Source organism: Glycine max, chromosome 2 (assembly GCF_000004515.6).
Source record: "Glycine max cultivar Williams 82 chromosome 2, Glycine_max_v4.0, whole genome shotgun sequence".
NCBI classification, from domain to species: domain Eukaryota; kingdom Viridiplantae; phylum Streptophyta; class Magnoliopsida; order Fabales; family Fabaceae; genus Glycine; species Glycine max.
Window position 1 is genome coordinate 8,468,175 of NC_016089.4, and position 14,621 is coordinate 8,482,795.

A 14,621-nucleotide genomic window follows, 5' to 3' on the forward strand; every position below is an offset into this window, starting at 1 on the left:
GTTAGAGATGACACGTGTTACGTGCCGGTGCCCAAGTAAAGGAGCGCAGAGATAATTTTTTTATATGTTTTTTTTTTGGGCATTATAATTTCGATGTTTTAATTTGAATTGATCGATTAATGTGTTTACATTTTCATTTTTTTAATTTTATTCTCAAGGTTAGATTTAATGTTTTTATATACATAACTACACTATATATATAATTTAGTTTTATCAACTTAATTTGTGTATTACATGGATCAAAATAAAAATTTATTTTGCAAATATTTAATTAATCATTAAATTATTTATAAATATAACTTATGTTGTGTTGAGTTGTTATAAATTTTTTATATAATTATATTTAAAGTTTTTTAACTTACTTGATTGAATAATATGTATGAGTTATTATAAATTAATAGCTTTTTACAAAAATTTTGCATGACTTTTATTCATTTTGTTTTACCAAAATAATTAATGATTTATTGATTTAGTATTTTAGATTCAAAATTGATTTGATTGAAGTAAGTTCAGATAAATTTTACATTAAATAAAAACATGCATTGCTTTGTTATTAAGTTGGTTTTAGAATAAAACATTCAATTATTTAAAAAAATAATAAAACATACAAACACAAATTATATTATTATTGATTTTAATTAAAATTAATTTATAAAACCAATTTCATTTAGAATCAAATTTATTGCACTCACCCAAACACCTAAGATTGCATTAGATGATATTTCAATGTGATTTTGGATCATCCAAGATGAATCAAATCATGCATTAATATTTTTGTTTCAAATTAGGTCTTTGAACTTGATATGTTTAACTGGAAAGGTCATAAAGTTTATAATTTGACATTCACCTAGGTCAACATGGTAAATGGTAAGTTGGTAATTGTGTCATCCAGCCAAACACTTCTTAGGTTGTGAAGGACATTTGGACTTAACTTGATCCAAACTAAAGTCAATATCTTATATTTTAGTCTCAAACATGTATTGAACTTTATATAAATGAACATTACATTGATGATGTCTCTAAAAAAATAATGCTTTATGCACTCCACCCATTGTATCAATTGTCTTGTCATGTTAAATACTCTAAAAAGACTAAAAAATAAACATCCATAGTTGATTGATTCTAAATGAAAAAATGAGCATCTTAAAACTCTACATTTCATTTCTATGCATTTTATATTGACATGTAGTTGCAAGTAACTATCAACACACCAGATGAAGTAGTTTATCGCGAGAAAGTCAATTAATTCTCCCATGATGGAAAAGAAATTGTAGTCATAGAAAGTTTGTTTTTCTTGGGATAAGTGTTGGACTACCATGGACAAGTTGTTGTCAGTGGTAGTTGGGTGAGTCATCAAAAACATGTAGAGGTTGTCCGATCTTATTGCCTTGTCGTCGTTGTCATCAGCGACAGAGGGAGAAGAGTGAGTGCGGCAATGGTGGGGGAGGAAAATCATAATCCTTATAGTATTCACCACCCTTCAACATGCAACTCCTGACTCTGACTTTGATATTACCAAAGCACCAATAATTTATTTAAACAACTATCTCATCTAAATATTGACCCACCTCAGATCATTTTTAAGATCTCAAATGAGAAGAAAAAAAATGTTTGATATTTATATTGAATAAGATATCCCTTATATTGTGTTTTGAAAAATACTTATAGTGATGTTAATTGTTACACGTAATAACTAAAAGATTCAAGCTATTGTAATTATGATGTTTTCTTTAATATATTTTATACAAATAATTAATTGTATATAAACTTGCTTAAATTGTTGTTTTCACTTAAAATTAGCTGATAAACACATTCATGCGTGGGTGGGTTTACTTAAAAAAAATATTCGAGGAATAATCTTAGAAACCCATTGTTTAACTGCGACTTTTATTTAGTTTTAATCAGTTAAAAGATTTTTATTTTATTTTAAAACAGTTTCACGGCCGGTAAATTATATTTTTTAGCACAAATGGGTAACATTTTTAATATTATTATATGAAAATAATAGTTATCTATAAAATAAAGAAAACAGATAAAATGTCAAAAAGAAAAAACATTATTAATAATAAAAATAATGAAAAGGTAGTTTGTTGAAGTTTCCTTTGTGTTTCTGAAAGTTTTTAAAAGGTTTCTTATTTGCCGATGAAATCATTAAAGTTCTTGCCTTTTTGGGATTGGGAGTTACCAAAGGACCACTAGGGATAAAATTGAGAAAGAAAAAATAAATAAAAAAACATTGAGAACTTGTGCAAATGTTCATAGTGCTAGAGTGCTCAATTGTGTTTCTAGTTCATGCTTGATGGCATTCAAGGGCCCTCTTTGACTTTTTCTAACTAATTATTAGGCCAATTCATAGATGATAGATGAGGCACTCTCAAATGTCACCCATTTTCTTCTTAGAGTTTTCTGTAATTTGGGAGACTAGGCTCATGAATGATGGAAGAAGTAGTGCAAGAAAGTTAATTAATTATACTCTATGCTGTCACTCATCTTTTTTTACTTATCTTTAGTGGCTTCAAGTCACATTCGTTATCTGGCAAAAGCTAGATACCATGGAAAGGATTCTTGTGCATTGTCACTCACTTTTATCAGTTTATGGAAATGCATATAGGACCATATCACTAAACTTAACCAAGTGGAAAAAAATTGTTTAATTACTTGTTTAGTTCATATACAATCCTAACGTTTTAATCTCTACATTTTAAAGTTACATATTTTATTCTCTACGCACACAATTTTAACTCATTTGACTCTATATACATATATATTTTTAATCTGTTTTAGTTCTTAGAATTTTGAATGGCATAGATTAGAACAAATTAAAAAATATATATATGTAGAAACTAAAACAAAAAAATTAAGTATAGGAACTAAAATATAAAGATTATGTGTGTATAATAAATAAATGAATAATTCTCTAAAAAAAGTAAATAAATGAGTAATTAAAAAAAATGTTAGACTAACAAGAGAGGGCGCAGGGAGGGTTTAAGGATAACTTATTCAAAGTTAGACTAACAATTTTTGTTTTTTGGTTAGACAAGAGAGGGCGTGGAAGAATATGTGAATGATAGCTTATTCAAAGTTTCAACATCAAATCCTACCTCTTTTGTTTTAGAATAGTATGAATCTTCTTCTTTTCCAACAACAAAATTTTATCTACAACTGAAATTAGGATTGTACTTTACAATTTTTTCCCTCTTCCTAAATTATTGTGCAAAGACCAATTAAAGGTTAAAAATCTTACACGATATTAAGTTGGTTGGTAATGGTATCTTTGCTAGAGAAGATTTCAATTCGTTTCTTACCTTGAACTTAGTGTATATTTTTATCTCGATTATTCAATTCACTTTTTCGTCTTTTTATTTTCTTGAGAGTTCATTAGAATTCAAGTAAAAATAAATTAAAATAAGGATCAAACTCTCCTACCTGGCGCTCAACTATATAAGATGAAAACATAATGAAATCAGTATAATTAGTTATTACTTATATTTTTTGGACAGAAATTATTACTTCTATTTAAAACTTAAAACAATTACAGGTAGTTTTATAGTATATTATAGAGGAAGATTCTATAATGTAACAAACAATACACAGTCAAAGGCCAATTCTTGTTTTCAAAAACACGACGGAGAATTCGAAAAGTGAATTAAGTCTAAATCATTTGACCATACTGGGTCAATTGGTTATATTTAAAAATTAAAATAAAACCTGAGTAAAGTCTGCACCATTTGACTCTACAGAGTATATATGGCAGAATAAATCCCCAAATAAAGAAAATAAAGATGTTTCCCAAGGTCCATAGGTGTGTATCATTCAACCAGGTAACGTGAATGAATTGAGTATCAAATTCAAGCTAGCAAGTTATTTTGTGCATTGTACGATATTTTTAATTTGAATAAAATTTATACTTATAAGTTAAAATAAATAAATTATAAAAGTAATCAAATAAACAACTAAAAAAATATAAAGAAATTAGATTTAAAGAGAACAGAGGAAAGTTTTAAAAAGTTGAAATGATTAGTTTGATCATATAACTAGCTGAGATTTAAAATTAAAAAATTAATATAAATTTAACTAATATTTTAAGAAAAATGAGGTAACAAAGTAATTTAACATGGACGATTTTTTTTTTTAAAAAATAATGATTTGAGAAATTTTAAAATATATGTAAAAGAAAATATTAAATAATGGTGAGATCATGTGTCCCAAAAATAAACTTGGAAATAATTTTTTTGTTGAATAATTAATCAAAGAAAAATATTAATTGAACTTATTATAAAACTAAAAAAAACACGTGTTATAGAAGAAAAAAACATATAACTACAATAATAACAATGTCAACGTTTTTTATCTCATTCAATGAAACAAGTTATATAGATTACACATTACCATTCAACACAATTAAAAATCAAAAGTTCAAAAATATCATTTACATGTCTTCCTACAATATATTTTTTTGTTTTTCCTTTTTCTCTTTTTTACATGACTAAAAGGCATGTAATACTCTTTTGATTAACGTCTCTTGTGAACTTTTTATATGTTTAACTTATCATAAATGATTTTCTATTATCTTTTCATCAATATATGCAACAATAATTTTTTCTCAATCCTTTAATTTTACATATGTTTTAGCCCATTTTAAGCTCAAGTTAAGGAGTAGGGTTATGTTAGGTCTTTGGCAACCAACATAAAAGTCGATATACAAAATTATTAGTACATACATGAATATTTATCCCATTTTCAATAATTAGAAATTAAATCTATTATACAAAAGCAAATTATATGCGTTCATTATATAGCATGTACATGTACGAGAGGATTTGATTTCAAAATATTATTACAAAAAGTTATTAAAAGTTACTAATTTAAAAAAATAATTAAAAAAATAAGTATTAGAAAAATTATGTAAATATGTATTCATTAAAGCCACAAAGCTCTATAATTCGATTAAAGATGTGACGAGGACAAATGGAAAGGAGGGAGTTGTAGATTGTGATGTGGATAAGTGAAACTTCCAAAAAGCGAGTCCTCAACCACATAACATGTCGTTACTTTGTTCTTTGCATTCTCACTCTCACACAACAACAATGATGTCCCTGCTGCAGAATTCCCCAACGCTTCACAACTCCTCTTTCCCTCAGGTACCTACACATGCATTCATTCATGCTTTTAACTCGTGCTAATTTTATTCATTCTGAAATATGGTTTTGTTACAGAAGCATGTCACTCGTTCATCTAGAAGAGATGCTATTTCCTTCATTGTCAAAGCAGTCCAAGAACCCTCTGCTTCTTTAACTTCTCAAGGCTTGTTCTTCTTTCATTTTCAACTTGTACCTGTCATTATCTTATAACAAGTTACATGTGATGTTGGGGTGTCATGTGGGGCACAGAAAATCCTAATACGAATTTCATGTTATTCGAGGTGAAATCTTAATAGTTTTTCAATTTTGATTAGCAATCCCTATACCTTTGTAAACAAATTTATTAGAGAAGTATCTGACAAACAATTTTAAATTCTCCTACAACATCCTCTTATTGGTCCTCCTATTTGCTTTGTATGGTAGTAAGTAAGTATTGAATTTATTTTTTTTTTGTTTCCTAGACATTAATGTTGAATTGCTATCATGAACTGGGACTATCAATTTTGTTTTTAATCCTTTGTCATACCTTGGCAGATAGACAAAGAAGGCGCCAAGTGATTGCCGTTGGAACCACTGCCCCATTAGTTTTTTTGTTCAACCAACACTCGAACTCTTGTAAGATTGCATTTTAAGCAGTTAAATTTTCCATATGTTACTGAACTGTGCTTGATCACGAAGGAACAAATGCTGTTTATTATGACACCTGTGACTTTCCTAAATTCTGAGGCCTGACATCCTGAGGATATACCCTTGATATGGCTCAGTTGCTGCAGAAAATAAGAAAGGATTTTTGCCGGTTTTGGACAAGAAAGATGGATATTCATTTCTCTACCCTTTTGGTTGGCAGGTGAGTATTGTTATAATACTGTCTGCAGTCTGCACCAGTGTGACTTTTATATCTATATCAAGTTGATTTATTGATACAAAGCTAAAATGGAAGTTAAGGTTAGCTCCTTCATCTCTTTTTTATAATGGGGAGTGAGCAGGAAGTAGTAATTGAAGGTCAAGATAAGGTGTTCAAAGATGTCATTGAACCACTGGAGAATGTCAGTGTAAATGTGATACCAACTGGCAAACAGGATATTACAGAATTTGGGTCCCCTCAAGAGGTTGCCGAAACTCTAATAAAAAAGGTTTTGGCCCCTCCAAACCAGAAAACCAAGATAGTAGAAGCAAAAGAGGTTTGATATTTTACATCTCTTTTCCTTGTTTGTAGTCATTATTTTTCATGTTACAATGTATTGAGAGAAAAACAATTCTTTCATGTGTTCAAAACTACTATAGATTGACAATGTAAGCTACTGGAATTTTTGACATCTTCCCTAACTAAACATCGGCAAACTAGATGAATACCAGTTTTAATGGTTTGTAGTATTCATACAAAAACTATTGCCAACAAATTTAGAAGAGCATATTAGATAATTGTTAGAAATGGGATTACAAAGAAGAATGTTCATTTTTCTCTTTTGGGATAAAAAGAACAGAAATCTTTTATGTTTTTGAGTGTATTTGGCCAGAGAACAGTTAGTCGTCATCATATTCTGTCATTTGGCTTGATCTTCCGGACATGAGGGAGAATCACAATTTAGAAACTTAGTGATTTGTGAAGATTTAAAATGTTAATGAAGAGTGTTAAATTAATGTGTTCAACACATCATAAACAACTCTGAATTTTGTTACTGACTTACTGTTGTCAAATAGGAAATCTTTAAGCAACTAAATGATACTCTTGATTTTTGTCTTTGGTGAAAATGCTACTCTTGAATTTGTTTTCGTTGTTTCTTTTTTTTTTTTTCCGAAGGTACCTAATCTTGTTGGTGAATACGTGCTCTGTGATTAACATTTCTTTTATGCTAAATGCTTGCCACTTGCATCAAGTACCTTCACATTCAATGTTCTGATCTCTGGTTCTTATGTGTGAGTATTTATGTTTGTATAACTGCAAAGACACTGATCATGGCTCGCTCCATCTATGTAATGCTTTAGCTAGATGTTGAAGGAAAAAAATACTATCAATTTGAGTTCATTGCTCAGGCTCCGAACTATACTCGTCATGCTCTCAGCACAGTCTCCATTGGCAATGGTATGATTTGATCCTTTTAAATATTTGAAGTGCATGATGAAGTCTGAAAATTGACCTTTTATATTTAAAAACTGAATTAAAACTTACATAAAGAATAGCAAAGTACCTTGAACCTTTAAAATTAGAAAATGTGTGTAATCTTGTATCCAAGTTTAGAATATTTTTTAACTATGAAAAAGCAAAACATTTGAGGTTTTTTTGCTTACCTGAAAGCAAGATATTTTTTCATAGTTCAAAGCCATCAAACTAGCCCCCACAAGGCATAAAAATGTCTCTTTAGATAAATAAACATTACACAACTAATGAGATATCAATTACATTATGAGCACATTTTGGTAGTTAGTTCCAGAAGATTTTTATTGATGTTTTTCCTTACGATGTAATTATTAATTGTAGGTAAGTTTTACACCTTGACGACAGGAGCAAACGAAAGAAGATGGGTGAAGATGAAAGACAGGCTGCAGACGGTCATAGAATCCTTCAAAATTTTCGACGTTTGATAATGATCATTACTATTACCACCATATTAGAGATATTAAACTCTTCAGCGAGAATGTTCATTTGAATTTTGAGCTTTATAGTATCAAGTTTTATCTGTTTTTTTATTATAACTTTCCAAATATATGTACAATAAATGAGTAAATGTATTGTATAAAAAAGAAGGGGGGGATTTCTTTTTTTTTTTTAACACAAGATATTCCTCAACTATAAGGCAGAGACTAATTATTCGAAGAATTGAGAACGGCGATGGATATTTTTCCATACAAATATATTTTCACATTCACAACTTTGGAATAAACCAAAGAGTTTAATTTAAATGTGAAAGAATTTATATAAAATAAACTAAACATAGCCTATTCAAAACACAGCGCAAACTATGATTAATCTACCTAAAGAACAAATGATACGAACGACATACATGAAAGCTCTATTACGCATTTACTCTCGCTGCCTCAATCCGTTTATGTAAGTTTTATGTCTAAATGGATATTCTGATCAATCATTCTTAAACACACAGACTACATTCATGCTTAAAGTTTTGAACTCCTTTCTAAGCCTTGGAACATCAAATCTGGGATCACAAAATATCGGACTGACATCAGTTCCACGTAACATAGGTTGAAAACTCGGAAACAATCTTATACTGTGTTATAAGCTTATAATGGAACCGTGATGAGTCAAAAAGCCTGCCCAAAGTTACATTGCAGTCTATGACAGACAGCGTCACAATATTGAATGCATTAAGATAAATGCCATCCAAAACTATCGATAGGTTACCAACTCATTAATTGTCCAACAAATGAAGATCCTGAGCTGACCTCTAAATATCCACAGAACAAGCTTGGTTTGTTGAATAGTACATGACGCATCACACCAATATCTTGAACAGGGCAACCTTTTTTTTTACAAGAAATGTTCACCAAATAGTCTTGACAAATACCACAGGCCCTGTAGCAACTATACTATGTCACAGGTTGTATGATTTCAGAATTACATTGATGTATCAGAATATGTTTAACTATCCAGAAGAATTAAACAAACAAATACGCTGAGAACAACGAAAAAAATAATGTTACTAGTCTAGCTACAAAAAAATATTACATCAAACACAAATATTCACCCACAATTATAGGAACTTGCAATGAATAGTATTATATTAAATTTTATTAATCAAATCCTAAATGCACTACTAATATATGATTCTCCTTTTGCAATTTCAAAGGTTAAAAGTAACAAGAGAGACTAAGGAGCTTTTGCGATGTGGAGTCCAGATGTAGCTCAAATAATAACAAAGCATATTATTGGGCAACGATGGACACTTTTCCAAAAGATGTTATCATACAACATGGGAAACCCATATGTATCAGACTCACTCTTGGTATATTATGTCCCAGACATGTAACGGTATCCACCAAATTCCAAACAAAGCAGACACCTGACTATGTCTGGTATTCAAAATAAAAAAATGTCATGAATTGTTTTTCTATATTAACTGTTTGCCAACCAAGGAAAAAAAAACTAAAAGGTATTCTACCACTATAATAGGAACTTGACATAAATGATAAGAGGGGCAAAGGTTTTGTGATGTGAAGTTCAGATGTAGCTCAAATAATAACAGTATATTATTGGGTAACGATGAACACCTTTCAAAGAGTTATAAAACAACATGGGAAACCCATATTTATCATACACACTCCAAGGATATTATGTCCCAGACATGTAACAGTCTCTACCAAATTTCCAAACACGGCAGACACCTGACTATGTCTGGTATTCAAAAGAAAAACAAATCATGAATTGATTTCCTCCACAACAAACGGAAAAAAAACTGACAGGTATTCAACCACCATAATAGGAACTTGCAATAATTAAATCTTGTTTGTGTGTAGCATTCATATATTCTAAAGGCATGACTAATGCAAAAAAGTTTTGCTTGAAAGGAAAAAAGTTGAGTAAAGGGCAGAAATTGTGATGTAGAGCCCAGATGTAGCTCAAATAATAACAATGCGTATTATTGGGCAACGATGGACACCTTTCCAAGAGTTATAAGACAACATGGGAAACCCATATTTATGATACACACTCTAAGGATATTATGTACCAGACATGTAACAGTCTCTACCAAATTTCCAAACATGGCAGACACCTGACTATGTCTGGTATTCAAAAGAAAAACAAATCATGAATTGTTTTCCTCCACAACAAACGGAAAAAAAACAGACAGGTATTCAACCACCATAATAGGAACTTGCAATAATTAAATCTTGTTTGTGTGTAGCATTCATATATTCTAAAGGCATGACTAATGCAAAAAAGTTTTGCTTGAAAGGAAAAAAGTTGAGTAAAGGGCAGAAATTGTAGAGCCCAGATGTAGCTCAAATAATAACAATGTGTATTATTGGGCAACGATGGACACCTTTCCAAGAGTTATAAGACAACATGGGAAACCCATATTTATCATACACACTCTAAGGATATTATGTCCCAGACATGTAACAGTCTCTACCAAATTTCCAAACACGGCAGACACCTGACTATGTCTGGTATTCAAAAGAAAAAACAAATCATGAATTATTTTCCTCAGCAACAAACGGAAAAAAAACTAACACGGGTATTCAACCACCATAATTGGAACTTGCAATAATTAAATCTTGTTTGTGTGTCTAATGCAAAAAAGTCCAGATGTAGAGTCCAGATGTAGCTCAAATAATAACAATCCATATTAATGGGCAACGATGGACACCTTCAAAAGAGATTATATAATACAACATGGGAAACCCATATTTATCAAACGCACTCTCAGTATATTATGTCCCAGACATGTAACAGTCTCTACCAAATTACCAAACACGGTAGACACCTGACTATGTCTGGTATTCAAAATGTAAAAAAAACATGTCATGAATAGCAACCAAGGCAAAAGAAAAGTAAATAGGAACATGTCATAATTATTGTTTAAGTGTGTATATCAATAGATTCTAAATTCTAATATCATGACTAATGCAGACAAGTTTTGGTTGAAAGGAACAAAGGTGAATGAGGGGGCAGAGATTGTGATGTGGAGTCCAGATGTAGCTCAAATAATATAAACTAATACATTAATTGATTGCTAACAATAACAGAACTTTCATTTTTGTCACTACAGTGTATCAATTTACACAATAATATACTAAAAACACAACCCTTTAAAACTAGCATACCTCTGTTGCAAAAGGACTCTCACTATGCAAAGGTACGAAGGAGGGTCATTGTACACAGCTTTACCCCTACATATGCAAAGAGACTGTTCCCAAATTCAAACCCACAACCAAATGCAAACCCTTAGATTAAATTTATCTCCAGTTTCATTTGTGTGGGTCGAGAAACAAGAGAGCTAATTACACCCAAGCAAAAATGAGTTGAACTTTCTGTAATCAATTTACATATGGGTAAAACTGTGACAGAAACAAGAACATATCTTTAAATTATCCACTACCAACATTACAACACATACCAAGTGAAGAAGAAAACTTAATTATGCAGGTGTTTGGGACATAAATTTATACCTTGGCATATAAGGAAATGGACATTGATCAAACCTTGGAAACAATGGAGTCAGTAAACTACTTTTATACTATTAATTATACTAGTATAAAACTGAATTCATGTTCTCAACTCAAAATTGAATGAACAATAGTCAATACATATGGAAAACAAAGAGTCCTAACTCAGAACATGTAGAACAACTATCTTAACAATGAAGGATTAGCTTCGCTAAAATCAAGAGTACAACTTAGATGATACCAATCTTGTTAGCTACATCCAAGGCATCATAATCTGGAGTCAACCTAACATAGGCTTTCTTTGTCCCATCCGGCCTGCATAAAACAAAATAAGCAAGTTGGTAAAAAAAAACAAAGAAATATACTGCTTAATATAATATTCTATGCAATATTAATAAATCTAATTCTAAGGACAAAAGTAAATAGCAACCACTGTAAGCTAACCAATTAGTCCTTTTTCTCTACATTTGTTTTTTTTTTCAACAAATCAAATATACATGTAGCAGATGTAAATGCGTTGTCATTTCCATTACCTGATTAATGTATTGACTTTCTTTGCCTGAATGTCATACATCTTCTTCACAGCATCCTTAATCTTTTTCTTGTTTGCACGAAGGTCAACAATAAAAACCAGCGTGTTGTTATCCTCAATTTTCTTCATAGCAGACTCAGTAGTTAGAGGAAATTTAAGTATCTGATAATGGTCCAACTTGTTTCTGGGTGGAGCACTAATGCGAGGGTACTTAGGGTTCCTTTCCTTCTTCAAGGTCCTTGGCCTGTGAAATGTAACCGATGTCCTGATCTTTTTAGCTTTCTTCCTAAACACTTGACCACTTGATTTGACAGCCTTAGCTGTCTTCAAGGCCTGAGCTTTGGGATCAGCCCTTTTGGCATTGTCCACTGCACAAGGAAAAAAGCAATTAGATCATTAGCAGGAAACCAGTGTCACTTTGAGCCTTTGCCAACTATGTCTATAAAACAATGCATCAACCTTAAAGTGAATACTTATGCAAAGAGAACATCAAACTAGCAAAAAAGGGCAATAAGTTTATACTATACATTGCTAAGAAAAGCAGGACATGACTTATGACTGAGTAGTCGAAAGGAAATGCAAATTAAATAGTAACGTAAGGAAAGCAAAATACTTATGCAATCCAGTATAATACTACAGAATTCAACATGTTAGCATTATCATTTGTCAACATCTCGACAAACACTCCAAACAGACCGGTATACATGAAAAACAAAATATTCTCCATTCATGTAAAATTAAAGGAAAGGACCCAGGGGCACATCCATTTTCTTTGAACTAGGCATACATTCATTCAGTTCACAAGCACACACTAGAGGATAGGCGTACAGAACCAAAAAACATAGTGCATTCACCATAATATGCACTAAATTAATGAAGTAACCAACAATCAGCAAACAGGATATATTTTAGCACAAAACAGACCATTACAAACATCTAACTTTTTCAGCAACTAAGCATAAATATCAACATTACATACATGAGCCTCTAGATAGATAGATAGATACATAGAAAGATAATATTGAAGAAGTGGACATTAAAAGAATAATGCAAGACTCACCCTTAGTAGGAGCCATTTAAATCACTCACCAGCAATTCACACAACCTCCTGCATGTATACATATAACACTAAACTGCATTAGGCAATTAAAGCATAAGCTGTTTTTTTTATAAAAAAAAAAAAAGTAAAACCAAAGCTACACGAATATCAGCTTCAGAATTCAGATTAAAAAAGAAATGACTTAGTAGAAACGCATGAATATGAATCGATCAGAGCTTAAGAAACCTTAAAAATCGGAGGGCTGCTGTAGAATTAGGGTTTTAGGTTAAGCAGCTGAAGGAGGGAGGTGATTTATATAGAACACGAAATTACAGGAACAACCTTGTCGGGCCCAAGATTTGAAACCCAAAGAACTTGTGCGTAAAGTTTTCAATATGGTGGACACCGATAGGGTTATTCTTCTTACACCGAATAATTATTTTTTTTACACTTAATATATTTTTAAAATTTTTAATTTTATCTTTTTTTTTTCATTCCTTCCTTTTTATCTTTTCTTCGTATAGCTTATAGATTGGTAATTTGTAAGACACTATTTATTTGGAATTTTTGACGCATCTGTTGGTCTCCTCCTTCTTTTCCGTGAAGCTGATATTTGTATTATTCGTGGTGTGTGTTTATTGTCTTGTGGCTCCTCCCTAGTTTCCTCTCCTCCTCCTTCATGAGTAGCATTGCATCATCACAGGTAAAAAAATTTGGTGTTCGTTTACTCCATGCGAATCGCCAATCCATATGATTTATATGGATTCCCTCATGTACCATAGGGATTGTCAATCTGTATGGTTTAACGTAGTAAAAAATGAAGATGTATGGAAGGGAATACTCACAATGGGGGCGCGCAATGGAATGAAAGGATTCAGGTTGACTACGACAGAAGGGAGGGATGAACTCACAATGCAGTAGGGAGGGGAAGGAGACATTAATGGTGTCTGGTGTCGCGGCGCAGCAGGGAGGGGAAGGAGGCGTCAATGGTGTGGGTGATTGGTGTGAGGAAGAATAGTGTGTTTCTGTTCCTTGTCTTGGACCAATCTAGGAAATTTCTTCCTGCACTCAACATAATTTCTTCTACACCCAGCAAGTGTAGTAAAAAGACCAAAATACCTAATTTTTTTAAAGTTTATTTAAGCTGTTGTAAAAAAAAAGTTAATTGAAGTATTTTTATGGTGTGAAAAAAACAAAAAAAAAACAAAGATAATATTAATTAATATTAAATTATAAACTAATTATTTTACTAGTAATAAAAAAACAAGTGTATAATAAAAAGTATGGGAATTTTTTATTTTTAAATATAAAAGTTAGTTAAAGAAATTATTTTATTTTTTGTTTAAAATTTCATAGAATTTAATATCTTACATAACAATCTATAATTATTACTTGATAATGTAAATACATTTTCATTTATTTAAAATTAATTTATATATCAATTATGTTCAAGTTTGATAAAAAAAAATATTAATAAAAGAAATTTAGTGGTTTTAAGATCTATTTGTAACAACTGACAAGTGAATGTTATATAATAAAATTAGTTTAAGAGTTCATTTTTTCAACCAAATACTAATCTAAAAGGTTATTAACAATGATGCACCATAGTTAGAGTTAAGATTATATGCTAAAAGTCAAGTCTTCTATCAAGTTGCTTCATGTATTTCTTCTCTGATTATGAAAGGAATGCCTTAAATGTCTTTGATTAAAAAAAAAAAAAAAGCAATGATGCACCATAGAATCCGTCCATTTTTTCAACCATTTAACGTGATTCATACTGAAA

General features: G+C 30.9%; 2 protein-coding genes across 4 annotated transcripts; one reads left to right on the top strand and one right to left on the bottom strand.

The window, feature by feature from the left end:
• Positions 1–4,968: 4,968 nt before the first annotated feature.
• Positions 4,969–7,829, top strand: LOC100789641 (psbP-like protein 1, chloroplastic). 3 transcript variants are annotated; one of them, XM_006574803.4, is made up of 7 exons: positions 4,969–5,141; positions 5,220–5,304; positions 5,676–5,756; positions 5,906–5,988; positions 6,128–6,322; positions 7,128–7,224; positions 7,621–7,829. In XM_006574803.4, exons 1-7 carry the CDS (start codon positions 5,043–5,045, stop codon positions 7,722–7,724), a joined length of 744 nt encoding a protein of 247 aa, XP_006574866.1. In that variant the 5' UTR covers positions 4,969–5,042; the 3' UTR covers positions 7,725–7,829. The 3 variants fall into 3 exon arrangements, with proteins under 3 accessions (XP_006574866.1, XP_006574867.1, XP_003518660.2); XM_006574804.4 differs by having other exon boundaries at positions 4,970–5,141; positions 5,217–5,304; positions 7,132–7,224; XM_003518612.5 differs by having other exon boundaries at positions 4,972–5,141; positions 5,217–5,304.
• A 3,493-nt stretch (positions 7,830–11,322) lies between these two features.
• On the bottom strand, positions 11,323–13,126 carry LOC100527754 (uncharacterized). The gene is made up of 4 exons (NM_001249970.2): positions 13,085–13,126; positions 12,860–12,907; positions 11,801–12,167; positions 11,323–11,582 (listed from the first exon to the last, which is right to left on the bottom strand). The coding sequence occupies exons 2-4, from the start codon at positions 12,873–12,875 to the stop codon at positions 11,498–11,500; spliced, it is 468 nt and encodes a 155-aa protein (NP_001236899.1). The 5' UTR covers positions 12,876–12,907; positions 13,085–13,126; the 3' UTR covers positions 11,323–11,497.
• Positions 13,127–14,621: the final 1,495 nt, after the last annotated feature.

Excerpts from the sequence above, each read along its gene's own strand:
- LOC100789641 (XM_003518612.5), top strand. The coding sequence starts at position 5,043 with ATGTCGTTACTTTGTTCTTTGCATTCTCACTCTCACACAACAACAATG. Across the intron at positions 5,989-6,127 it reads TCTACCCTTTTGGTTGGCAG|GAAGTAGTAATTGAAGGTCA; the intron begins GTGAGTATTGTT and ends GGGAGTGAGCAG. Across the intron at positions 6,323-7,127 it reads AGATAGTAGAAGCAAAAGAG|CTAGATGTTGAAGGAAAAAA; the intron begins GTTTGATATTTT and ends GTAATGCTTTAG.
- LOC100527754 (NM_001249970.2), bottom strand. Across the intron at positions 11,583-11,800 it reads AAAGTCAATACATTAATCAG|GCCGGATGGGACAAAGAAAG; the intron begins GTAATGGAAATG and ends TGTTTTATGCAG.